This window comes from Haliotis asinina, chromosome 2 (assembly GCF_037392515.1).
Source record: "Haliotis asinina isolate JCU_RB_2024 chromosome 2, JCU_Hal_asi_v2, whole genome shotgun sequence".
NCBI classification, from domain to species: domain Eukaryota; kingdom Metazoa; phylum Mollusca; class Gastropoda; order Lepetellida; family Haliotidae; genus Haliotis; species Haliotis asinina.
In genome coordinates, this window is record NC_090281.1 from 12,345,846 (window position 1) to 12,371,660 (window position 25,815).

Below are 25,815 nucleotides of genomic sequence, written 5' to 3' on the forward strand. Positions count from 1 at the left end.
TGTTTGAATAAAACCCTGCTATGTAAATCGAAGTTAGTAGTCAGTAGTCAATGATGTCACATCGTGTGATGTGTTATCCTGATTTATGACTTTCATACTTTCACGATTTTATGACTTTTACACCCAGTGAACCAGACCTTTTTTTCTTTTCCCCGGGACATTAATGCCATAACTGAAGCAAGTCGAGATGTCTAGATTACACAACGAACTATAAAATGTTATTCCAAAGGAACACTCAGTCTTTGCTATCCTCATAAAGATTTTCCATTTGGAGTAAATCGTGAGTGAGTGAGTGAGCGAGTAACTTAGTTTTTTATTCGTTTTCAACAATACTCCAGCAATATGGGCTTCACACATTGTGCCCATGAAAATCCGTGATAACACCCGGCGTCAACGCATCTCACTGAGGTAACTTCTCACTTTTAATGTAGTCGTTCGTCCTATCCAAATTAAGGTAAACTTTTGTGTCCCCTGCGCAATATTCTATGAAACCCACTCATTTCATATAATATACTTTTCAGAGACTGAACTTCATCTACATGAGGGTGCTAAGTTGTTAACATACACAAGAAAGCAACTCAACTTGTACTAAATGTTTTTATTCAGTGAAAATTATTAGTCTAATCACAAAGGTAGTGAAATGTTAGACTTATTCCGCGATAATACTCAGTGATAATCGTCTTGTGTAATAACCCTTGACTGAAACATAGTTGGATTCCTAGAGTGTTTGTTTTCATATCACTATGCTCTATCGGGGTGGGCTCAGATACACCCGGGGGGCCCGAGAATGACCTAACAAGGGTGAAAGGAACGCCTTAATGACCCGCGACAAACCAGCCATGACTTTTTGATACTAAAGAGTCGGGACCTGCTTCCACGAGAAGGTGGGATAATGTCTGGCAACAGGTCACCGACGCGACATTGTGTAACCGTGGGTAAAAGCATCAAATAGCATGCCCATTAGTGTAGAAACAATTTCTACAATACACAGCGTGGGTTCTTGAACACATTGTTAACAGACAACCGAGAAGTACAATAGCTGGTCCTGATACAATACCCAACGCCCACTGTCCGACGGTCATTAAACTTGGACTGTAATTAACGCAACTAGTCAATCAGTCAATCGATCGTTGAAATATAGCGGGGACATTTAAAGGAGGAAATACGGTACAGGCGATTCGCACATCGGAAAGCGTCACGACATTAAACGGCATTTCTGTTGATGGGTGAAAATTCAGCACTGCGTGATCTGCCAACTGCTGCATAAAAAAAGAGTTCCTTCAACTTCAATGTGTGGACCTCGATTCAACACGTCCATAGTGGAAGAGTGAGCGTCAGTTGTTGGCTGTCGTCTGCTTGAGTCGAGCAGGTAGACACCAGCACGGACAGCTGATCTCGTTAGCAGACGACACAGCAGCCATGGCGAACATCGGGATACCGTTGCTCGCTTTGGAGCCAATGTCCTACTGTCGTGTTAAACAGTATTACATATGGAAGAAGGAAAATGAAAGGGTATGTAAAATTTAATGTTTACATTCAAAACGAGTCGCTGACTAGCTTCTGTGACCTGCTTTCTTGTGCTCGCAGCTTGTTATGTCTGTTGTCGATATTCAGTCGCAGATGGCGAGGTAATAATCCACGTCATGTATTAGTTAAGACCTGTGGTGTATATAAACACATGTGTAGTTGAAATGGTCTACGCAATTAATGCCGGGTGTTGAATTTCCTAATGTAACAAAGTACCTCGTGAACACCCCCGCTTGTCTTTCTGACAAACATCTTATTGTGCAACAAAGGAACCTAGCTGGGTCAGGAGGTACAGTGACACGGGGCTGCATCCATCGTATTAACATGCATGCGCATTAAAACCTGCTTAACTTGTATTGCGTTTATTTAAATCTTTGCATTAGCGTGCGATCTAGCGATGCCGGATTCAACACCACTGTCAGTTTCATGTCAGCCAACTGTTTGGGCCCCATACTTACATCATATCAGCTTTTAGATGCGTGATCTAAGAATGTATACGTAAACATGCATGTTGACATTGTTGCCGTGTGTGTGTGTGTGTGTGTGTGTGTGTGTGTGTGTGTGTGTGTGTGTGTGTGTGTGTGTGTGTGTGTGTGTGTGTGTGAATGTGTGTGTGTGAGAGAGAGCGCGCGCGCGAGAGAGAGATCGATCTGGGTCCGAATATCATTTCAAAAGAATGATAGTCATTTCATTATCAGCATTAATACTTTTTACTAGCAATGTATGTCACCATTCATACAATATGAAACCGTTATACCAGATAACAATATAAACGGAACCTTTAATCCGACTTTGACATAGATAGCTAAATGGGACATGCTACGAAGTTCCACCTCCGTGTATATGGAAACGTATGTAGATTCCCACTTCCAACAGTGCCTGATGAAATGTACATGATAATCATAATGGTACTGCCTTCTTTCCACTACCGCCATAAATCACACCATATATCGGTCCATACTTTGTTATGTACATTGTGTCAATATACCACACCGCTCAGTTGTCCCCCATCAATGTACTTATGTTTGGGCGAGTGAAGGTTGCAAGTCAGCTTTCCGCCCAAGTCGTATGTTGCGAGTACTTGTCAAACGTGATCTGAGGTCAACTGTGGGCATAATATGTCGCCGGCAGCGAGGTGTCACAAATCTAACAGTGATTGTTAGGTTGTTATTGCGAGGGGTTATGCGTCTCTGAGTTGACAATGCTTATTGAAAAGAGGTTAACAGATCATGGCTTGTGTATAACTAGGTTAAGCCTTGTCAATAGCCCCGAGTGATGTGTGGACCCGAATATAACCGCTGTGTTTCAAACATGACAGGTCGATTTTATAATACAGGGATATCCGTTTTAGTACTTCTTGTTAAAGAATTATGACCATGGACATTCATAGTTCTGATATAAACAGAATATCTATCTGGACTGTGTCCAAGTGGTTACATCCTTCTTCATACTGAAGACCCGGGTTCGATTCCCAAATGTATTACTATGTTAAAAAGACTCTATTCTCCGTTTGATACAGTGCTGTTATATTGCTGAATATTGTTTAAACTCTCTTGCGACCCGTGAATCCCGAGAGTAGTAGTAGCCTTCAGCAACCCATGCTTGTCATAAAAGGCCACTACATCATTGCTGTCCAACGTCTCTGATCGATACCCCTGCTGTTGATCACTGGATTGTCTGGTCCGGACTCGATTATTTACAGACCGCCGCCACATTGCTGGAATATTGCTGGAATATTGCTGAGTGCGGCGTAAAACTAACCTTACTCACTTAAACTCACTTTTTGTTACATTCATAATACAAACAATGTATTGGATGTATTGATAAATTAATTACAGTTATCCACATATAATTAGCCTATTCACAACATGCCAACAAGTAAATTCTGAAGTAAGACGATTAAATGATCGTTTAGTTTATATCACAGTGAAACACTGGCGCGGCGAGTCCTTTTGTTTCAAGCGTTGTTATTCCCAAAGCCTGTCCCAAAGTCCCTTCACCACACTATTTCCCCTTCCACCCAACCCTTTCTGTAATGAGAAAGTCCTAACTGGAGCAAGTTTAAATTTTCCTCAGGTTCAGTGTGAATGTTCATCACCCTGTTACCTTTACAATTTCAAATGGAATTATTTATTTCAGTCAAAATTATACATTCAGACTAAGCATTGGTCTACGATTCCCTGTGTAGAGGTGCCTTCCTTGGCACACCAGGAATCTACCATCGTCGGTTCGAATCCCAAGTCTTTTTAGGATTGTCAGTACCAAACCCGTGTTCATATGTTTCACTTTAGTGACATTCCTGGAAGATCTTAAGCTTGTCCTTCCTTGTAATACAGGACTACTGTTCCAAGCGGCGTTAAACTCAAACACTGACTCCGTATCACACACGCCGCTATACTGGGTATAATTACCCTTGAGTTGCGGATATGCTACTGATATTGACATTCCCAGTAATGAATACACTGTACTCGTCAAGCCGTCAGTCACCGCCAGATTGACGACGTCACTGTACCGTAAGCAGCTATCAATAACGTGCGTGATATACCCAGGTCGACACTTTACGGGGATATATCCCTCACCGTGTACGACGTCCCAGCCGTGTGACATGCTGGTTGTACCCTTTGATCTTCCGCTTTATAACTTTTAATGACTTGTCGCCTCATCTGAAATGCGCTTAGCAATATTTCCAAGTCACTTAAAATTGGTATAGAACATTTAATGTGAATTATTTCTTAATAAAAATGTCTTAAACATCTTAGGAGCACTAGATGATCTGACCTCTGTTTGAAAAAAGCTGTTCAGGTTGTGATTATGTAGACACGCCTTGGTATACCGCGTATAAAGCGTCTTCAGCAAACCTATAAGAGTTGGCGCGGTGGGGTAGCCTAGTAGCTAAAGCGTCGGGACGAAGTCCCGTGTTCGGTTCCACTGTGTGTAGCCCATTTCTGGTGTTCCTCGCCGTGATATTGCTGGAATAATGGTTAAAGAGGCGTAAAACTAAACTCGCTCACACTCACTCGCGTAAGAGATGGCCAGATGGATTGGTTGGTCACATTCAGTGACTTTGTGTATTGCGTCATCGTGGCCATGTGTGAATCGTTGCTCGTCATATCAGTCACTCGATAGTCGGGTCCAGCCTTTAGTATTTACAGGCCTCTGTCATTTATCCCTAGAATACTGAAGATACGGTTTAGAACTGTTCATCAGCAACCCATGCTTGTCGTAAGAGGTGCCTGGTGTGATCGTGTGGTCAGACTCGCTGCCCTGGTTGATATATGTCATCGTATCCCAGTTTCGTAGATCGATGATCATGCTGTTGATCAGTGGATTGTCTGGTTCCGGCTCCAATGTTTACAGACCGACCTCATTATAGCCGGAATGTTGGTAAGTGCACCAAACAAATAACCAACCTTTAATACTGCTGAGCGTGAGAAAAAATAATGATATAAGTACGACCTGTCAGTCTGAAGCTTGGTCTCTTTAATCATTAAAAAGCAAAAGCTCACATTAAGTCGACATACAAAGTTATGTATTTGTATTTAGATGAGAAAGGACATCGAATTCGCCAGGTCTTGTTTTTATTTTTACGATGTAATTTTATAAGTTATATTTCTGTCACTGTCCAATGAGTTGATATCGTATGAGCATTTCTGCTGTGTAAGCAAGTTTGCAAATTCAGAATCAAGTCTGAACTTTCACCTACCTATTAAACAAGGTCACAGGAGTATGCTATTCAACTGATATGCACAGAACTACCGACGATATACAAACACTTGGTGTGTAAATATCGGTGAAGGAGGTGCCCTCTTGAAAATATTCTTCTATTGACGAACGTAATCTGAATGACGCTTTCACTGACATCTGATGTATGCCTCAAGATATCTCGCAGGCCATGCTTGACTGGGAAAACTAAATCATGTTCACTTAAAGCCGTTCATTGGCTGCCACCCCTGGCTGAATTGCTGTCATCGATGACTCATAGGTGTCGCCTGAAATGACGGACCCTTTCCCTGTTTCATATGAGTGACTGACAAATATTACCGTATGAAACTCGATAAATGTGATTATTATTTTTGAATTGTGCTTAATTAGGCACTTTCCGGTAAACCCGGCAATCTTGGCGATTCTCCGGCTGTTGGGGACGAATCCCACTACCTTTTCAGATGTGTAGCACTTCTCCAACAGCGGACGATGTGCATACCAAAATATTTTTATAAATGCCTTAACTTGTTTGAACTTAAACGTCTATTTCAATAATGAAAACAAACATTTGAAAAAGTAAAATTCTTAATGCCTTGTCAAATACACTGAAACTGCAAAGGAATTGTGATGATAATAATATATCTACTCATTCTAGTATCCAAGACCGTGATTGTATATTTAAGTTAAATTGTATTTAATTATATTCTCATGCACCACTCGTGGGTAGCTACTTTAGAGAATAAAATTATTTTGCACTTACACCCTCATATCATACTTAAAACGAGAAAGCTAGTACTTCTCTTCCCCCGTTCTTGGTGGGGTTCTAGGACAATTCCCACCCGTACAATTCCCACCTGGCCAATTGCCACCCGTACAAATGCCACCCGGACAATTCCCACCTAGGACAATTCCCACCCAGACAATTCCAACCCCAAAATAGAAGTAGCACGAAGAACACAGTTCAGTTTCAACATTTATTTATTTTAACATATGTACCATATAACAATATTCCATATACATGGGTACACGTTCGACGGCTGAAGCTGGGAAATATTAGACATTATGACGTTATGTTCGCCCTCGTTATCAGATTCACGGACCATCCTCGCTTATTTACGACTGGGACATACGTGACGTCTTCTGCGGTGAGGAAAGTGGCAGTCAGTTCATGAACAACACACCTTTCCTTCGCCTAACTGATCTGCACTGCACTGACGCAGGTCTAAATGTTCCTCAGGTTCGTGGGGGACTCAGTGGTTAATGTGTTTGCTCGTCACGCCGATGATGCGGGTTCGATTCCCTACATGGGTACAAAGTCTGGTGTGTCCCGCCGTGTTAATACTGGAATGTTGTTAAAGGTCACCTAAAACCACAGTCGCTCACTCGCTCCTCAGGTTCAAAATCATGGAGAATCAAATGGGTCACCTTTTCAATGTAAGTGGAATTATTTGTTTCTGTCAAAAATATTAAGTTTCTGAGAATAAGCGTCAGTCTACCAGCGACCTCCCATAGATTTATGGCTAAACTGATACTAATCATTCTATAATGTTTACACATCATTACCATATGATACAGATGTGACTGGAACATGTATTGTGTGCTTAAACAATGCTAACAGCAATGTATGTCTCGTATGATGAACAGTGGGTACCGTAATAATGGGTGGGGCACCTTTGAGGTCAAGGTCAAACATCATTAGCATCCGTGGTGTGAGTTAGTGTGGGAGAACTTCCGGTGTCCGGTAATAGGTCATGTGACGAATGTTTTTGGGAACAACAACGTCATTGCTTCTTTGCAAAAACCCATTCCTGTAGTTTTCACCAGCGTAATGTCTTTAACGCCAATGTCTAGATCAATTTCGGATAACCTGACATCATTTCCTTGCGATAATGATATATTCAGATAATACTCGAAAAACATCATCTCCTGTCAAGCAAGTAAAGCGAAAAGTGAATAATGATTCTCTTTAAACCAAGGATGGGCGTACAAACGCAAGAAATTCATGACAAGCACCGTCACCTCAATATCTCGCTGTCTGTGGTGTATATATTAATTTAACTACCACAGTTACGAGTGAAAACGAGAACCGGATGCCATCAAGAGCAATTTATACCACATTTAGATGCATCATTATATGACAAGTATGCATGGACAATGAATCAGAGCATGATTAACCATCACAAGATGAAGGACGAACTCCACTTAAGTGAGTCCAGTCCGCGCGTGTCACTGCAACCTTTGACCTCAGTCCGGCTGTGCAGACGGAACTGAACTGCGCTGTTACTTAGCTCCATATCTACATTATCCAGCAGACCCAGGCTACGTCGGGACCAGTTACCAACACCATGTCGCGATCGACGTTCAAAATACATATTTCTCCCAAATTTCAGGTTAGTACAACTTAGTTATAGCTGGAACATGTCTTGTGGTATACGCGCAGCTAACTGTAACAAACATATTCAGTGAGGAAGTGGAGTTCATTTCCTTGTTTTGAAATGCATTCCCTATATATTATGTCATATATAGCGACAGGTGCTCGTCGGACGAGGCGACTAAATGGAGGCATGGCTTGGTTGACTGTGGTGGCGACGTTCTTCGTGATATCAACCACCTGTGTTTGAACTGACCTAAGAAACCCATGCCTATCATAAAGGGCAGCTAACTGGACACTATGGTCGAGTTGGCTGGCTTGTATCCCGATTGTGTAGATCGATGCTCATGGTGTTGATCACTGGATTGTTGGATTACGTGGTCCAGGTTTGATTTTTTACAGACAGCTGCCAAATAGTGTGTAGAAATAACACAAACCAGACAAAAAAGAAAACCATTTTCGTTATTGTTTACAGGATAGTGTTTCTGATTACCGCGTAAAACTCCTGTCCCGATTCAGGTGTGCCAGGATTCGCTTATCGTGTAGACGAATCTCCTTGTATGGAGTCCTTTATTCGTGATGCCTCACCCATATAGATCTGTAAATATTTGTTTGTTTGATGATAAAATCCACATTCTGTAATATTCTGTTATATGACGGAGCGTGCAAATAGTAGAACCCAAAATTCAGTGATTGACACTATGAGCATCGATTCAGAGTTTGATAACAAACATCAGCCATGCCCCCGAGCCTGGCTAGTCCATTCCACGAATAGCCCCTTGGTGAGTCGCTGAAGACTAATTCTAAGCAGGAAGTCGGGTCTGCATGAAACCGTGACAGTTTATTATCAATCCCCTATGCTAAAGTTGCCCTATAAATAAAATACGTTGAAGCCTCACTAATCCAGAAAACCCGCCTAATGGAGGAGTACTTCCGACAGCACCTACACGTATCCAAAATATGACCCGACAATACGGTTCGCAAAGCCTGTTTCGTTAATACCAGACGATTTAAGATTGTCTGGTTTGTTGTTGGACGCCGCACTCAGCAATGTTCCAGGTAGTTGTCAGCTTTCTGTAAGTAATCGAATCTAGACCAGACATTCCAGTGATCAACACCACGAGCACCGTCCTACTTAATGGGCTGGCTCTTCGCCACTGTATACCATGAAATGTGTTCACGAAGTCAGCTAGCCTGGCCACACGATTGCGCAGATCGATGCTCATGTTTTCAATCACTGGATTGTCTGGTCTCGAGTATTTAGAGACCACCGCCATATAGCTGAATATTTCAGAGTGTGGCGTAAAACTCAACTCACTCACGCTCTCACTCTTACAGGAAATCAGGTAAAGCATATTACATGTAACTGCACTGATATTGCGTGTCTGTATAAAGCAAGGCAAACAAAGCAAAACGGAGAAGATGTCTCAATGCATGTTGTATGTTTCAACAAAGATTACACTCGCAACAAGGAAATCGGAAGCTGACGATTCGGTATGCATGTCGTAGATAACGGCGTTGGCCCGATGTTGGACTGATTGTATGACGCTGGGTATTTATTTAAACGATTACGTTGCGTGGGTCCGCGATCCAAAACATCAGAGGCGATTTCTTGGTTGTCGGTATGGGGTTGAAAATACTGTTTGATGTTCAGTATATAAATTATATGTTTGTTATTTCCGGTAAAATAACAGTTTGATTTTTCCACAACCCCTGTCTATAGCAACTGGACGCTCTTAAGTTTGTATTTGTTACATAATTCTCTACAATTTCTCGGGGATTCCTCAACAGTAAATGTAATTTGAAAAGAAAACGAACTTTGATTTTTCTTGTTTTTTCCCCAGCTCTGTGATAATCCCTAGATAATCGCGTCTGGTCTAGACAATCCAGTGATTGACATAATGAGCATCGGTCAACATAACTGTTAGTCTTCTCTTACGTTAAGCATGGGTTGCTGAAGAACAATTTCAACCCGGATCTTGTCTGGACGAGCACCAGCTGAACGTGTTCTCGAGCATCTTATTTTCACCCAAACTTAAACATTAATAGCATAATCAGTGTATGAAATGGTGTCTGTCCGGCGGCCTGCTTGCTAGTTACATGGCGGGTTTACTTTATTTTATAGCCAGCCCTTTGGGCCAGTACATTTCCCAAGGGTATGCATTTGACCGTGTCACTGACTACGCAAAATATTTCGTAAATAATTTATAAATCTGGTAGCTAGACCGTGTCTGTATAGTTCATGATGAATCTACCCATAATTTCCACATATCTACCCACTGGTCTACCCGTTTATCTAACACGAAACATGATTGGTTTAGAAAATGCTTTCAGCCAATGAACAGTGTTGTTCTTTGCAGATAGTGTGTTACAATCACACGTCAGTTCATTAATTGCATTATTTTAACACCTTATCTTAGTTTCCTATTGGGCTTACTGTTTTTTTAGGAATTTCATACACTGGTATACATGTAATGCTATTTTGGAGGATCTAACTAGTTTACCATGTATTTTATGACAGTTAAAGGAAGAATTGTTTCTGGTCACACTCATTTCAGCCGCTTATGTTGAGTACCAGGCTCCTACAGCCTCCATATACGGTGTACAATTGAAACTAGTCCCTCATAAGTGCATCCGGTTATCAGAATCATTGACTTGCTTGTTTGCTATCAAATCCCGACGTATTCGTCACCATCCGGGGGCGGTAGTGTAGCCTAGTGGTTAAAGCGTTTGCTCGTCACGCCCAAGACCCGGGTTCGATTCCCTACATGGGTACAATGTGTGAAGTCCATTGTTGATGTCTCCTGGTGTGATATTGCTGATGTCTCCTGGTGTGATATTGCTGATGTCTCCTGGTGTGATATTGCTGATATTGCGAAAAGCGACGTTGAACTAAACTCACTCAGCACCATCAAAACACGTTGTTAGGTCTTGACTGAGGTATAGATAAAAAGTTAGTGTGCAGATTAAATGATGTTACTACACATTGTTGATATACCAGGATGTTACCGCTGACACCTTATGCATAGGCTTCACTGAACAAAGGTATGGACATATACAATATCACTCTTGTGCTGTGAAACTTTTCGAAAAGACGCCATATTCCTGGATAGTTGGATTTTACGGGCGCATCGATTTCACCTTTATCCGCCGTGTGAAGCTCCACGATATGAGTGCTCAGGTATTATGCTTCGCGACAGTGTCCTATAAGGATCGCTGAACACCAGGTGACAGTAAACATGCGAGCGTTGATCATGATAAATAAATTACGTATGAAGAAATGCTAACATAAATCAAATCAATACTTCAAAACTCTTATTGTAAAAGTAAAACTTAAAAAGTGCAATCCGTTTAGCAGGGTTGTGTCCAGTTGTCAGGACTCGATGGTCGGATCTCGGATATGTGAAATTAGTGAAATGATGTGAAGTGGGCCGTATAGATGCGTTTATGATTATTACATTTCAATAACGACTTTCATATGGCTATTAGATTGCCTGTTGTAATCCGGACTTAATGCCTATTTTATAGACCTAGCCCAGAGAGAGATTGTGCGGTAGTTTGTCACGGAAGCCGCTTCACGACACAGTACACTGACTCTGAGATCCGGGTTAGAACGGCAGAAACCCAAGGGACGGCTGACGGAATCGTGTAGTCAGGCTGGCTGACTTGGTTGACACGTCATCGTATCCCAGTTGCGTAGATCGATGCTCATGATATCAATCACTGGATTGTCTGGTCCAGACTCAATTATTTACAGACTGCCTCCATATGGCTGGGAAATTGCTGAGTGAGACGCTGAACAACAAATGAAAGCAATACAAACAGAATCTGAGGCGACCTTCCGTGTTTTATTCTGTTACGCCCAGGACCAGGAAGGGTGGCACAAGTAGCCTCTTTCCGAGTCATTCGACGTGGCCATGTGCAAAAGGAAATCACAGATGTGTTACCGTAATGGGTTAAAATCAGATTCTCGGTCCTGCGAGATTAATCTTGTCAGTGCACCCAAATGAATGAAGACACAAAACGATACAACTGTTAAAAGCGTATTAGGGTCCCCCACTGACCAGAGACGGTGGTCGGTACCATTAACTGTACGTTGTGACGCCAACGGCATCTTCCTCTACGTTGACCTTCCGTTATAACGCCAACTGCGTCTTCATTTGCCGGTATAATTTGCCGATATAAATAACGCAGCAGATATTGGAATTTCATGTTTTATAGCTACAATTATGTTATTCAATTTCAGGGACAAAACATGTCGGACCGGAAGTTCATAGACGAGGTGGTCAAGGCTCACAACGAGTATCGGTCTCGCCACCAGGCGTCGCCCCTATCGCACAGCAAAGACCTGTCATCGACGGCTCAGAAGTGGGCGGACCATCTTGCCTTGACGAACACATTCCAGCACAGCAACACCTCGCTGAAGGGAGAACAACTAGGGGAGAATATTGCAATGAAGTGGTCATCTCGTCCTGACGCGTACACAGGTAAACTTATGTCCTGTTCAGTAATCCATCCACAACGCTGGGGTGGTCTCCAAGATGACGCCACGGTCTAACATACTTCTGTCATGTGTATCAGGATCGTATATTTAATCCAAATCAAAACACCAAAACGTCACGGAAACACACTCGATTACATGTAAAATCGAGGAGGGCACTTCAACATGGAACTACCATATACAATCGCGGAGGTCACTAAAACACGGAACCTTGATATAAAATCGAGGTCACTTCAAAACCGAAGCATGATATGCAATCGAGGAGGTCACTTAAACACGGCACTATGATATGTAGTCGATGAGGACATCATCAAACCATGTTGAAGTATACTCCTGGAGGCTAATGTGTCATGTGAATATGGAGACATCTGTATGCATGTAAAACATGCATGTAATACTCCCACCTTTAACCATACACCAGTAAGGGGTAGTTGAGGTCTTAAGTCAAACCAAGAAAGACGAAAAAGACAGGAGCCTAAATGCGAGGACTCCAAGCATGTAGCAGGAGAAAACACAGTATGCAGTCATTCACAGTATGTGACCGGGCTGATGTCACTTTCAACTAAAGGCTTGCCCACTGAAATACAGAGGGACTGTGTGGTGAACCACTTCAAAAGAATAAGAAAATATTTACTGGTTTACTGAATCACCAAACCTTAGTGAATGGTTTGAAAGACCACAATGGAAAACCTTTGCAGAAATTCTGTGATAGAGTAAGCAACACAGCTACTGCTTGTTTTCATGTGGTGTCTCAGTTGATTTGAATGGCCAAATGCATGTTATAGATAGCAAAAATCAAAATATAATTCTTAACAAGGTATTATTTGTTTTACAAAGTAAGATTGTTTGTCCATTAGCATCAAAGAATGGATAAAATAATATTTGGAAATTTATCAAAATGTGACTGACACATGTGACACTTCGTCTTGCAGGCCAGGAGGTCACTGATCAGTGGTATAGCGAGGTGAAGATGCATACATTTGGCGGAGAACCAAGAAGCTTGAGCTCAGGTAAACATTGCAGTTAAACAACACCTTTCTTGCCTTGCATGGAAATGTGGTACAGTGGTACAATGGTAGAAATTGATATTATCACATGAATGGCAGGACTAAAAAGACAGCCACCCAATCAGATAACTTTCATGGGCGAGACAAATATTGTGCTATGTTACCAATATTAGACTGGAAAATCATGGCGTCACTTCCAACACGAAGCCGTGTCGGCGAATGGAACCGGTAAGTTGCTGGTTGCTAACAGACCTTGACGTGTGTGTCATCTCCCGCAGGTCACTTCACCCAGGTGGTGTGGAAGGGCAGTAAGGAGGTAGGGGTGGGGAAGGCCCAGACACGGGACGGAAAGATCATCGTGGTAGCCAACTATCGCCCCGCCGGCAACATGATGGGGGAGTTTGCGAGGAACGTCCTGCCACCAAAAGACGGCAAAATAGTTATCAAGGAGAAAGCCCGTGAGTACTAGTTTATAACACGTATGAATCCATACGGTGTTTGGCAAATATTAGACGTTTCATGTATTCACGATTTCATTAGAGTATTTAATTTACAAGGATTTCGGTTACGACCGGTATGGTTTGACATGGCGTGTTTTAATCATAAGACTTACGAAGCCATTCGCAACGAAACAGGACCCTAGTCGTAGCCAACTCGTAGTTCAACAACAATAACAAAACAGTAGACATTGTACTAATATTGCTTGGTGAATAGAAGCTCTGGGCATTTTATACTGAATACTATACACCAGAGCTCTTATTCTCGAAATGTTCGTAGCTCTTAAAATTCTTCACTTTGACCGTACCCAGTGTGTTAAGAATGGGCATAAGACGTTTTTAGGGCTACGAAAGTTCCAGGAATAGCTAGCCATACCTCGTTCCTATCACAGAATTTACTAATAAGACGACCGTAAGTCTTCACCGAAGTAAAAACGTTACGATAGCGAGATGATTAAAACTGAATATGTTGTTTTACTGCTTTCAGCCGACACAAAGGCAGCCGGTTTCAGCGATGGTGGTAGGCATGTGGTGACGTCACACGACAGCGGGGGCCCTTTCAAAACTCGATTTGAGGACATGCGCAGAGACTTCTTCAAAGACAGCTCTTTTTCTAGTCACCCCTCTCAGGGCAGCGGGGGCTTCCACAAGTCAGAGTCGCGAAGTGTCCGGACGTTTACCGTCACGGAAGGTGTCGGGCCTAATAAGGTCACGAAGAAAATAACAGAGGAGACGATCATCAAACCAGACGGAGAGAAGATAGTGAACCGGAAAGAGGAAGTGACGTCAGGCGGAAGTACTAGTAGTTATGGCGGCGGAAGTGGTGCTATGGCTGGAGATCCTTTCAGGGATTTTGATGTGAGCATGTTGAACAGTCTGATGAATGATCAGTACCAGGGCCCAGATTTTCGAAGCTCTCTTAGCGCTAAGATTGTCGTAAGTGTCATACATTAACAATAACTTACGCCTATCTTAGCGCTAAGAAGGCTTCGAAAATCTAGGCCCAGGTGGATTTGTCATCAAAACTTATTGGCATGTAATGAGCAGTGGATACAAGGGCCTAGAATTGCAAAGCTCTTTTAGCGCTAAGATAGTCGTAAGTTATTGTTAATGTATCTCACTTATGACTTTCTTACTGCTAGGAGAGTATATAAGTAATCGAACCTGGGACAGATAGTGCTGTAACTTATATCATGAGCATCGATCTAAGCAACTGGGATACGCTTTTTAGGTTGCTCTGTGGTTGGTTAAGGTTGCTTTGAGGCAGGTTTATGGTTGTTCTTAGGTTGACTTTTAGGCTGGTTTAAGAGTGCTCCAAGGTTGACTCTGAGGCTGATTTACGGTTGCTCTTAGGTTGACTTTTAGGCTGGTTTAAGAGTGCTCCTAGGTTGACTCTGAGGCTGGCTTAAGGTTGCCTTGAAGCTGGTTTAAGGTTGCTGTTAGGAGACTCTGAGGCTGGTTTAAGGTTGCCCTGAAGCTGGCTTATAGTTGTTCTGAGTCGTGTTTAAGGTTGCTGTTAGGTTGTTTTATTGTTTTTCTTAAATTGACTCTGTGGCTGGTTGGAGGACTTCATTCTTAGAACAATGCATCTGTAAAACATGTAATAATAGTGGTCACGTCAGGTGTGGAAACGTGCTGTGTGTCAGAAAGGACAATGATTTTATGGGTTACAAAAGGTGGAAGCAAAGACCTGGTGACTAAAGTGTTAAGAATGAATATATCGCAGAACAAGCATGGACAAAACACCTCACGATTTTTGCCATCGGTGAATTATATTTTACGTGTTTTACCTGTAAAAGCTTTACACGAGTGCAATTTTGTTACAGAGCAAACTTCGCATCGGGAGATCTCCGTTTAGAGGTTCTAGTCCACAAGGGAAGAAGAAGGGTCGATCAAAGGTATGAAAGGCGTACGCTAAATGTTGCGTCCCACCCACAAAAGATTAATGTTTTGTCACTGTGCATGAATGATTCACAGGCAAACAGTACCGCAAGTAAGGATGCGCAACAAAGAGAACTAACCAGAATGGTCATTATTCTCTCTGCTGTGCAGCCTGATGTATGCTACAGTTTGCCTGTGAATGGTCGAAACTGTAAGAGGCAAACCACGGGTTTATAGCCTAAAGTACTGTCGGAAAATGTTTATAGGCTGTTACGCTGTAATTTACTCTAGAATTAATTCAGATGCAAATAGCATATGTCGAAATCCACTTCAGACTAACTGGACATTTAGAGGAATGCGTAAGAGGATATCCAGAAAGGCATGTTTACTCGTTAAATCGGAAAAAAACAAGCTGCTAACAGCAGATAAGACTACAGGTTAGGTCGCTTAGCCCGATATGACGACGGACCGCCTACTCACCTGGCATGAAATGCATGTAGATCTTACTTGTCGTTCTTTCGGAAAGTTTATGTTGAGATATGTAAAAGAGTACGGTACCTGATAACCACAGAACAGCATCTTACAATTGTCTCAAATTATACAGCTTGACCACCAGAAGGTCGACAGGACTGGATATTAAGCTGTGATGACATGCCGTATACATTTCTGTTCTATTTCCGACAGTACATTAGACTTAGTTGTACCATGCACTTAGCTATGTATGAAAGCTCGAACCTCGAAATACAAACCACTGGATCATTAGAATGTAACAAATCCGCAAGCAGTCAGCAGTTGGGATTGGGGAACTAGGAAGCTTAGCACAACAGGTCAGAAAAATCCAGGAAATTTCACATTGGCCATTGTACGGCTAACAGGTTAGTAGGGATACCTAATGGTCAAAGCGTTCACTCGTCACTGGGTTCAATTCCCCACATGGGTACATAGTGTAAAACCCATTTCAGGTGCCAATTCCCCCACCCTACACCCCAGCTGTGATACTGTTGGAATGTTGCAAAAAACCCTCACTCACATTGGCCTTTAAGTAAATGCAGTTCGCACCCTTTTCCGTTTATATGGAGTGAGATATCGTCAGATATGGAATAAAGTACGTAATGCAGTGACGATGCTGATATGAACATTGACGTCTGAAGCGTCAGCAAGTGCTTCGAGGTTTCAGTAATGTAGGGTTGCTAGAGGGTCCTTATCTCGAAGTGACTGCCCAACGCGATTCCAGAAAATCGATAATACGGGCTGGTATTCTGATGTGTCTGGAGTTCGGGTTTAGAGAGATACGGTGGTTGTGTATCTGTAAATGTTAAGGAAAAACATGGATTTTCGGAAAATCATGAAGGTAAGATTAATAGTTTATTTTATATTTTAACTTCACCTGATTATTGTGTATTGATGTCATACTACATTGAAACTTTTTTCAACACAGGCTGCAGCCTGTCTATAGCTGATGAGCAGACTGTAGCCATTCCCCGATCATTGGCTTCAGACACGTCTCCACCGTCGGACACCGTCTTTCACCCTCATCCAGTAGTGGTCTGCCTTGGTCTAAACCCCATCCTTGTCAGACACCTGTTGTTGTCATACACCCATCCTTGTCATGCATCCATGCTTGCCCAACATCCACCCATGCCGTACACCCATCATTGTCACACGCCCATCCTTGCCCAACATCCACCCATGCCGTACACCCATCATTGTCACACGCCCATCCTTGCCCAACATCCACCCTTGCCATACACCCATTATTGTTATATATAACATCAATCGTTGCCAAACATTCACCCTTGCCATACACCAATCATTATCATACACCCATCTTTGTCCATCACCCACCCTTGCCCCCTCTAGTCGCCTCTTACGCCAACCAAGTGTTCCCCAAGATCAATTCTAACCCGAATTTTCAGCGGTAGTTTCTCTTACTGATTCGGGCGGTGCTGTAGCCATCACCCGTTACGCCTAAGGCCTGTGTTCAACTCCCTATATGGGTACATATGGGTACTTTTCTGGCGTGCCACGCCGTAATATTGCTACAATATTGCGAAAGGCGAGCAAAACCACATTCACTCCTTCTATTATCGATTAGGTTTTTGTCTTATTCCATTGTACATAAATCCTAACAATAGGGTTGAAATAAAAGTGCTTGTGCTCACTAGACAAGGCATCACGGGGCCAAGGGGTAATTGCGTTCGGTTTTCGAGAACCATGGTTCAATCCCTCACATAGATACCTGAGTGAAGCCCATTGCCTGTGTTCCTCGTTGTGATATCGCTGAAAAATATGTAGAAACGTAAACCCGAACTTACCCAGTCGTTTAGATAGAGTTTGGTTTGTGATAATCCCGTTGATTCACATGGACGCGTTGTCTATATTAAGGAATCCTTAGTACGGGTAATGTCACTCTGTATACCTGTCACCGTTAACAGTAGTACCGTTAACAGTAGGAACCGTCCGGAAAGTCGGGTGTATGGTTTAACGAGTTCCCTATTGACGAAGTGTTTACTTTATGTGCATTCTTAGAACCTTACGACATGGCGCCTTTTTTGGTGTCTCCCGCCATCATGTTGCCTGAATTCTGCTAAAAGCGTCGGAAAACTAAACTCACTCACTCTTTGTCCAGTTCTTATTGCTTTCTATGTCTTGCATCGCCTTTACTGACCAAAGTCAATAAATCGATGACAGACAGGCCAGCTAGGTCTCAGCAGGTTGGAGTGACCGTTAGGCGAATTTGCTGACTCGGCGCTTTGTGGTGTAGAGGGCATTATCAAACATTCTGTCGATGTCCTTGAGCTGCATGTAGATGATACGTAACTCTTACCTTGTGTGTGATGTTTAACCCTCATGATGTTTAACCGCTCAGGATATCAGCGGATACCAGTTAATTATGTGTTCATTCGATCATCTGGACCCTTAAACTCGAGACATTCGTAACCCTGAGAATTCTTAATTTCGATAGTAGCCGATGTGTTAAGAATGGACTTAAAAGCTTAAGGAGGCTACGAACGTTTTGAGAAAAGCTCGCCTGTATACTCATCTGGAGTGAGTGAGATGACTATTCAATGTTTGCTGTTAGCGTCGTACCCTGCAATATTCCAGCTGTATTATGGCGATCTGGAAGTAATCGAGTGTGGGCCAGACAATCCAGTGATCAATAGCATGAGCATCAATTTCAACTGGGATGCAATGACATCCGTCAACCAAGTCTCGAGTCTGACCATCCGATCCCGTTGGTTGTCACTTATAACCTCCTAACCGGTACCTACAATGCTGAAGATATATACTATACAAAATACTAGAGCTGAGAAAACACATATTTACTTGAAGCAAAGTCGTCGGAGGGGTGAGCTAACACACAATACATCGATTTATGAGATACAGATCTTATCACGTATTCACACATGTACATAATTCATAGTCTCAAGGGGAGTTCTGGAAAACCTGGTGGTTAAAGCGTTGGCTTGTCACCCCGAAGTTCAGGGTTCGATTCTCCACATGGGAACAATGTGGGAAGCCCATGGCTGGTGTTCCCCGTCGTGATATAGCTGGAAATTGCTAAAGGCGGCGTAAATCTGAACTCACTCGCTAATAGTCTCAATAACAATGTCCGCATCTTCATTGTATTCATGCTGAGCATAGGCTGCGTAACTGCGTACAATATGCAGCAGAAAACGAGACGTTTGCGTGAACAATACGCACTTCCAGAGCCCATTCGAAATTTGGATGGGGGTTTGAATTGTATGTTTTGGGGTGGGTTGGAGGTGTACCAGCCCTTTTCTTTAAGCTCAGCATTCACACCAAAATGGGTATCATGTGCACTGTCCTTGTTTTAAACTGCCTGGACATGGGAGATTAAAATATATTTGAATAGCACTTCCACAGCATCAGCATCCCTAAAAGAATGAAGATAGGGAAAAACAACAACAACAACAACAACAAATAACCCCAAACCAAACCGACTGACAATTTTGCTGATACCTCACACATGTTTCTAGATCTGTATGTGACCGGCGAAGGTCAAGGGTAAAATAGGCCTTGAGCAACCCATGCTTGCCATAAAAGGCGACTATGCATTTCGTTATAGGCGACTAACAGGATAGGGTGGTCAGATTCGCTGACTTGGTTGATACGTGCCATCGGTTCCCATTTGCGCCGATTGATGCTCATGCTGTTGATCACTGGATTGACTGGTCCAGACTCGATTATTTACAGACCGTCGCCATATAGCTGGAATATTTCTGAGTAAAACTGAACTCACTCACTCACTGGATCTGCATGTCGTGTGATTTGTGTTTACAGAGTAGCAGTTCTAGTGATTCCTCGCAAGAACGCAAGCCAAAAAAGCCCGAAAAAATGAGCGACTTCATCGACGGTGTGGTGAAGGTCCACAACAAGTTACGAGACAAACATGGCGCCTCCAAACTGAAGCACAGCAAGGAGCTTAGTTCGTATGCGCAGAAGTGGGCGGAACACCTGGCATCTACAGGTACCTTCCAACACAGTCAGTGCATATTCAACGGGGAGAGGATTGGAGAAAACATCGCCTGTAAATGGTCAACCGGCGGTGGAGATTTTTCTAGTAAGTTATGTGCCTGATTGAGTGAGTGAACGAGGTTTTGCACCGCTTTTCGCAATATTCAAGCAATATCACGGCAGGGAACAGCAGAAATGGGCTTCACACAGTGTTGGGATACGAACCCGGATCTTCTTCGTGATGACCTGACACTTTCACCATTAAGCTACCGCAGCATTCTATATTCGCCAGATAGGCTACATAATGGCCAGTCCTAATTCATAAACTGCCAATGTGATCATCCACTGCATAGGCGGAGCCAGAGGTGGGGTGCAGGGGTGTTAAATTTTGTTTAATGACCATTGAAACATTGCTACATAGTCACGTGTGTGTTGCAGGTCAAGAGGTGACTGACCAGTGGTATAGTGAAATCACCAAGCACGACTACAGGTCAGACCGCTCTATGGCATCAGGTAGGTATACAGCTTCCCCAACACTTACAAAACCACATCTGATGACATCATTTCAGGTGTTCAGATACAAGCATATGGCCATCGTGAAGTGATTCAGGTCAGTTGATGTCTTTAATGCGGCATTTAGCAGTATTCCAGCTATATGGCGCCGGTCTGTAAGTAACCGAGCTTGGACCACACAATCCCATGATCCACAGGTCCTTTGAACAGTAGAAGTTTGATAATCTTAATGCTGGGGGAATGTCCGAGGTCAGTCATTGCATAGATGTTTACCACGTTGACGAATCCGAAAACACTGTAATCATCGCCAAGCGGATCTGACTCCAGTATAATAGATTTACGACCCGTGAAGATCCCGGTTAGAATTGATCTTCAGTAAGCCATGCTTGTTGTAAGAGGTGGCTTACAACAGGCTCGTTGACTTATTCAAACTGCTTAGATTAATGCTTATGCTGTTGATCACTGGATTGCCCAGTCCAGACTCAATTATTGACAGACTGTCGCCACATAACTGGAATATTGCTGAGTGCACCGTTAAACAAGCAAGCAAGCAACCAGTCAGCCATAGAGTGCCTGCTTGTCAAAGGGACACAACTCTATGCAAAGAATTGCGCCATGGACCTCAGTGCCGTCTTGCCTTTTGATCTGCTTAGAAGCCATTCTTTATTTAGCCTATAACCTCATGTTGCACTGACTCAGTCAGTAGGAATGATTTGTGTTTCAACACCGTTTTCTTTCACAACACTATGGAGGTGTCTATGGTAGTTTGGCACTAACACGTTCACAGTTCCAGCGACTTGTACAGTATGGTTCAAAATTATTGAGAATAGCTAAAGCATTTCATATTATTAAACGAGAACAAATCAGATAAAATTGAATGTATTGTGAAAGTGAACTGACCTTTTCATGTTGTGTAGGTAACAATTTGATATTTTATCAAGTCTCCTTGAGCTTCACGGCACAGTCTAAGACGGGTAGGCATACTTCCTATCAGAGAGGTTAGTGTCTCGTGAGTTATGCTGTCCCAGTATCGGACCACTTCTCTCTTCATGTCTTCAATTTTTGTCAACCCCTTTTGATTCACACATTCCTTCATCATCCCCCAAATGTTCTCAATGGGATTCAAGTCAGGACTATATGCAGGAAATGGTAATGCAGTCACATTTTTCTCCTGAAACCACTGCTTGGCATGTTTTGCGGTGTGTTTAGGATCATTATCTTGCTGCAAAATCCAGTCATTTCCATAAAACACATGTGCACTTGGAAGGAGAAAATTATCTAATATGTTAGTGTAGCGTTGACTTGTCAGATTTCCCTCAAACACACACAGCGGGGTCGTTCCTAATAAGGATATCCCTCCCCATACATGAAACTTTGGGCTGTATTTAGGTCGTCGATACAACGGTCCTGACGCAGACTTTGTCCATATTTTCACATTATTGGGATATACCCATATTGAGTTTTCATCAGTAAAAATCACATTTTCCCAGTCAAAGTTTTCATGTGCCAAACACCACTCAACACGCCTGTCTTTATGTTCTTGTTTCATGAGAGGAGAAGGAATTCCAGTCTTTTTCTCCCATCCAAGATCAATCAAATTTCTTCTAACTGTAGATTTTGATACAACTGTTGATCCCCTTTCTATCATTTCATACTTGATGTTGGAGATGCTTGCCCTTTGCTTTTTAGACGCTAAAATTCGCAGTCGGACGCGATCTGAGAAGTCCAATTTTCTGGGTCTCCCTGCTCCTTTCTGGTGCCCAAAATCCTTTCCCTCTTTAAAATTCTTCCTAATCCTATACACAGTAGAAAGAGGAGTTCCTGTTCTCTCTGCCAATGTATTTACATAATAAATTCCTTGATTACACAACTCAAAAATCAACCTTCTTTTATCTTCAGCAGACATTGTTGACAGTGCTGAGGAAAATGACGTCTGCTACAAATTCAGGGGAGGTAACTCTCATTGTACTATACTCAGTAGGCAAAAATGAGTTACCTCCCTTATACCATTACTTAGTTTTAAGTATCAGTGAATCAGTTGAGGTGTTAGGATAGCTCAAAGTAAGAAGAAAAATTCTCAATAATTATGAACCAGACTATAAGTCACGATCAAAACACTTCAAAATTGTTACGTTAAGATCACAAAATTCCAGACGTGTACTTTCTTTTGTACGTCAGTCTAGTTTCAGCAGCGTTTGAAATACCTGCCAGCCCGACTGCCCGGGACGGGTTATTTTCAACAGGGAGTGCCAGATGGTCGGGTTACAAAATTTTAGACTTGTATATGAAGATATTCATCATATTTCAGGATTATTATATTTATTAATTTACACAAACTGAAATAAACAGTTAATTCTTTTCTTGCATTGGTAACATTCTTTTTAAATATTTTGCAAGTTTAAGTTAATAATACTAATTTAATTAGTAGTTTTGGTGGGCAGGTAAGTATTGATCAAGGCTGGCAAGTTTTATATGTAACCAGCCCTGTGGTGTGACTGAAAATGTTTTGAGTTTCATACCCTGGTTTCAGATAGAACTTAATAGAGCCAGAAGAATCATTTCACTCTTGTTTTTGTTACAGGTCATTTTACTCAGGTGGTGTGGAAAGGCAGCAAAGAGATTGGTGTTGGTAAGGCCAAAGGTCAAAGTGGAAAGGTGATCGTTGTTGCCGTCTACAGACCACCCGGAAACGTCATCGGGGAGTACAGAGACAACGTCCTTCCGCCAAAGTAGTAATCCCCGCACAAACAACCCACGACCTCATTAAATACATTCCAGGCGCTCAATGTATCAAACTACCAGAGTACTTCCACACTAGCCTTTATGCTGTGTCCCTACAGTGTGTTCAGATCGAAAACATTAATCATTGAAACTATTTGTCAATCATAATTAGAGTGTGATTATTTTTAAGTCAAGGTAAGAACAAACGTAATATGTTGTTTGTTTATTTTTTAAATTATTCTGAAGTTTTATGTAAATGCCCCATTGGCATACCTTATTGATAAATGATATTCCAGAGTAGAACAAAGAATAAACTTAAAAATCGGATGTAACGAAATACGTTTAAAATACCACGGTCACCGAAACAGTGAAAACATTAAAAAGATCCGAAAACACACCGATCTGATACGTATAATAATTACTACCATTTCATTTTATCCACCATGGAATATGATGTGTACATTCCAATACCTGTCAGTGTCTCTCTTGAACGGTAAACACTGGCAAGCACTGACTCGCACACAACATTCTGACTCACGTAAAACATTCTGTCGTAATTGTATCAATACTGTCCCGAGTTATGCAACTGATGTAAGCAATATTCCTGCTCACCAAAGCTCCATGCCCTGCCTATCGTTTAGCTCTGGGAACGAACGAATAATCTTATCAATCATAATAGCTGAATGAGTGTAGTGACTGAGATGTGCCCAGCTAGTCGTACCCAATGCCAATTGTGGTTATTGTTTCAGTAATGTCATATTTTAGAGATGGTAATGCATTTATCATACACTTGGGGTTTAACCACTGGTAACCCTTCCCCAATATACTTCTATTCACATGGTTTCGAGAATTACTACGACCACCATGATCTTCTTGATAGAGTTACGTAAGTACTGAGTTCTTCCTGTTTGTTGTGCAATACACGATGCGATACTGTGACAAGGCAATTATCAATGTGTAATTATGATTGTAAGAGTTTTTGTTGTTGTTTAACATCACTCTAAGTAATAATCCAGTTTTATGACGGCGGTCTGTAAATAATCGAGTCTGGACCAGACCATCCAGTGACGGACATGGAAAATCTGGACCAGACTATCATCGATCATTGCACTTCACTATTTCTATAAAGATGACATGCCGGGTAAATTAGCCGCCCCTTACAAGCAACAGTTGCTGAAGATTTCACACATCAAGATTCTTCAGAGGTCAAAACTGTAAGAACCTGTTTTAGAAATGTCTTAGGTTGCATATTGGAATGTTAACACAAAAATAATGTAATATACAATTCAAAGGTTCAAGCAATTGTATCACGTGCTAATTTTAATTTAGATCGGTTTAAGATGCATTCTCCCAGTTTTAGAAAAGAATAATTTCACTGCCATTTGAATCCTTGAAAAAAACATGTCGCACTGCGAAAATTCGTCATCTGAAACTCCGTTTAAGATGATGTGACATCAAACCATTGTCGATATCATGGTGCACTACAGGCACGCCGTTTGTCAGGGGCTACCTTTACTACAGTACAATGTTTGAGACAATGTAACGTCCAACCATTACGGTTAGTGTGAGTGCACAGTGACACGCCGGGGCCGTTGGGGGTAGCCTTGTGGTTAAAGCGTCCGCGCATCACGCTGAAGCCCCTGGTCCCTCACATAGGTACAATGGGTGAAGCCCATTCCTGTGGTTCCCTACCGTGATATTGTTGGGATATTGCTAAAGTCATCGTAAAACCATAAACCATACTCGCTCCTTCTGGGAATACGGTTAGTATGATATATTGTTTAAGACATTGTGCCTCCAATCAAAACCGTTATCCTGGCACAATACCGACACGCTACTCTGGTTTATATTTGATGCTTGTTTATGCCGCACTCAGCAATATTCCAGCTATATGGCGGCTTATGCAGGTATGCATTCGAGCAAGCTGGACGATTGCAGAACTACCTTCGTGTCAGGACATTTATATCTCTCATATTTAAACTGGAATGTCAATAGGCATAGAAGAGAACACTTTTATAGGTCGGGCCAGGCCAGACCTGCTCCGTGTGCCAGCTGGCCATTAATACCAGTGTATATGTGTGTTCCCACGTGTCCAGGTAGGACGACTCTTCCTAATGATATACACTTGTTGTCTTATGATCAGTTCATGTCTTTTTCATGATCAATTTATATTGTTTTGTTATTTTATTGATTAATGAAATTAAAGCTCCTTCTCAATCAATAATAGTGGATTGCCTTTGTGTATTGCTTAACGCCACTCTCGGTAATATTCAAGCGGTCTGTATCAGATGATTTAGTGACCAGCCAACGCTTTCACCACTTACTTTCCCTACATCCCATACGCACGCATGAAAGCTTGCTGACTTGGTTAACACATGTCACCGTATCCCATTTGGGTTCATCAATGCTCATGATGTTGACCACTGGATTATCTGAGCAAGACCGCGGCCATATAGCTTGTATATTACTAGCACGCCGAATAAATAGTTGCTGAAACAAGGTCGATGCTGGCTGAAACACAAACGTATAATACTCAATGAAACGCTGATCATATTCAGAACATCACACCAACCCTGAGAGACCACTGCAGAATTTATGCCCTAAAAGTTAAAAACC

The 25,815-nt window shown here is 42.2% G+C and overlaps 1 protein-coding gene across 1 annotated transcript; it reads left to right on the plus strand.

Annotated features, from left to right (window-relative positions):
• Positions 1-7,390: 7,390 nt before the first annotated feature.
• LOC137273250 (uncharacterized) lies at positions 7,391-25,423 on the plus strand. Its single transcript, XM_067805788.1, has 9 exons — positions 7,391-7,619; positions 11,847-12,087; positions 13,034-13,111; positions 13,387-13,566; positions 14,093-14,463; positions 15,432-15,503; positions 19,792-20,071; positions 20,404-20,478; positions 23,060-25,423. The coding sequence occupies exons 1-9, from the start codon at positions 7,575-7,577 to the stop codon at positions 23,209-23,211; spliced, it is 1,494 nt and encodes a 497-aa protein (XP_067661889.1). The 5' UTR covers positions 7,391-7,574; the 3' UTR covers positions 23,212-25,423.
• The last annotated feature ends 392 nt before the right edge of the window (positions 25,424-25,815 follow it).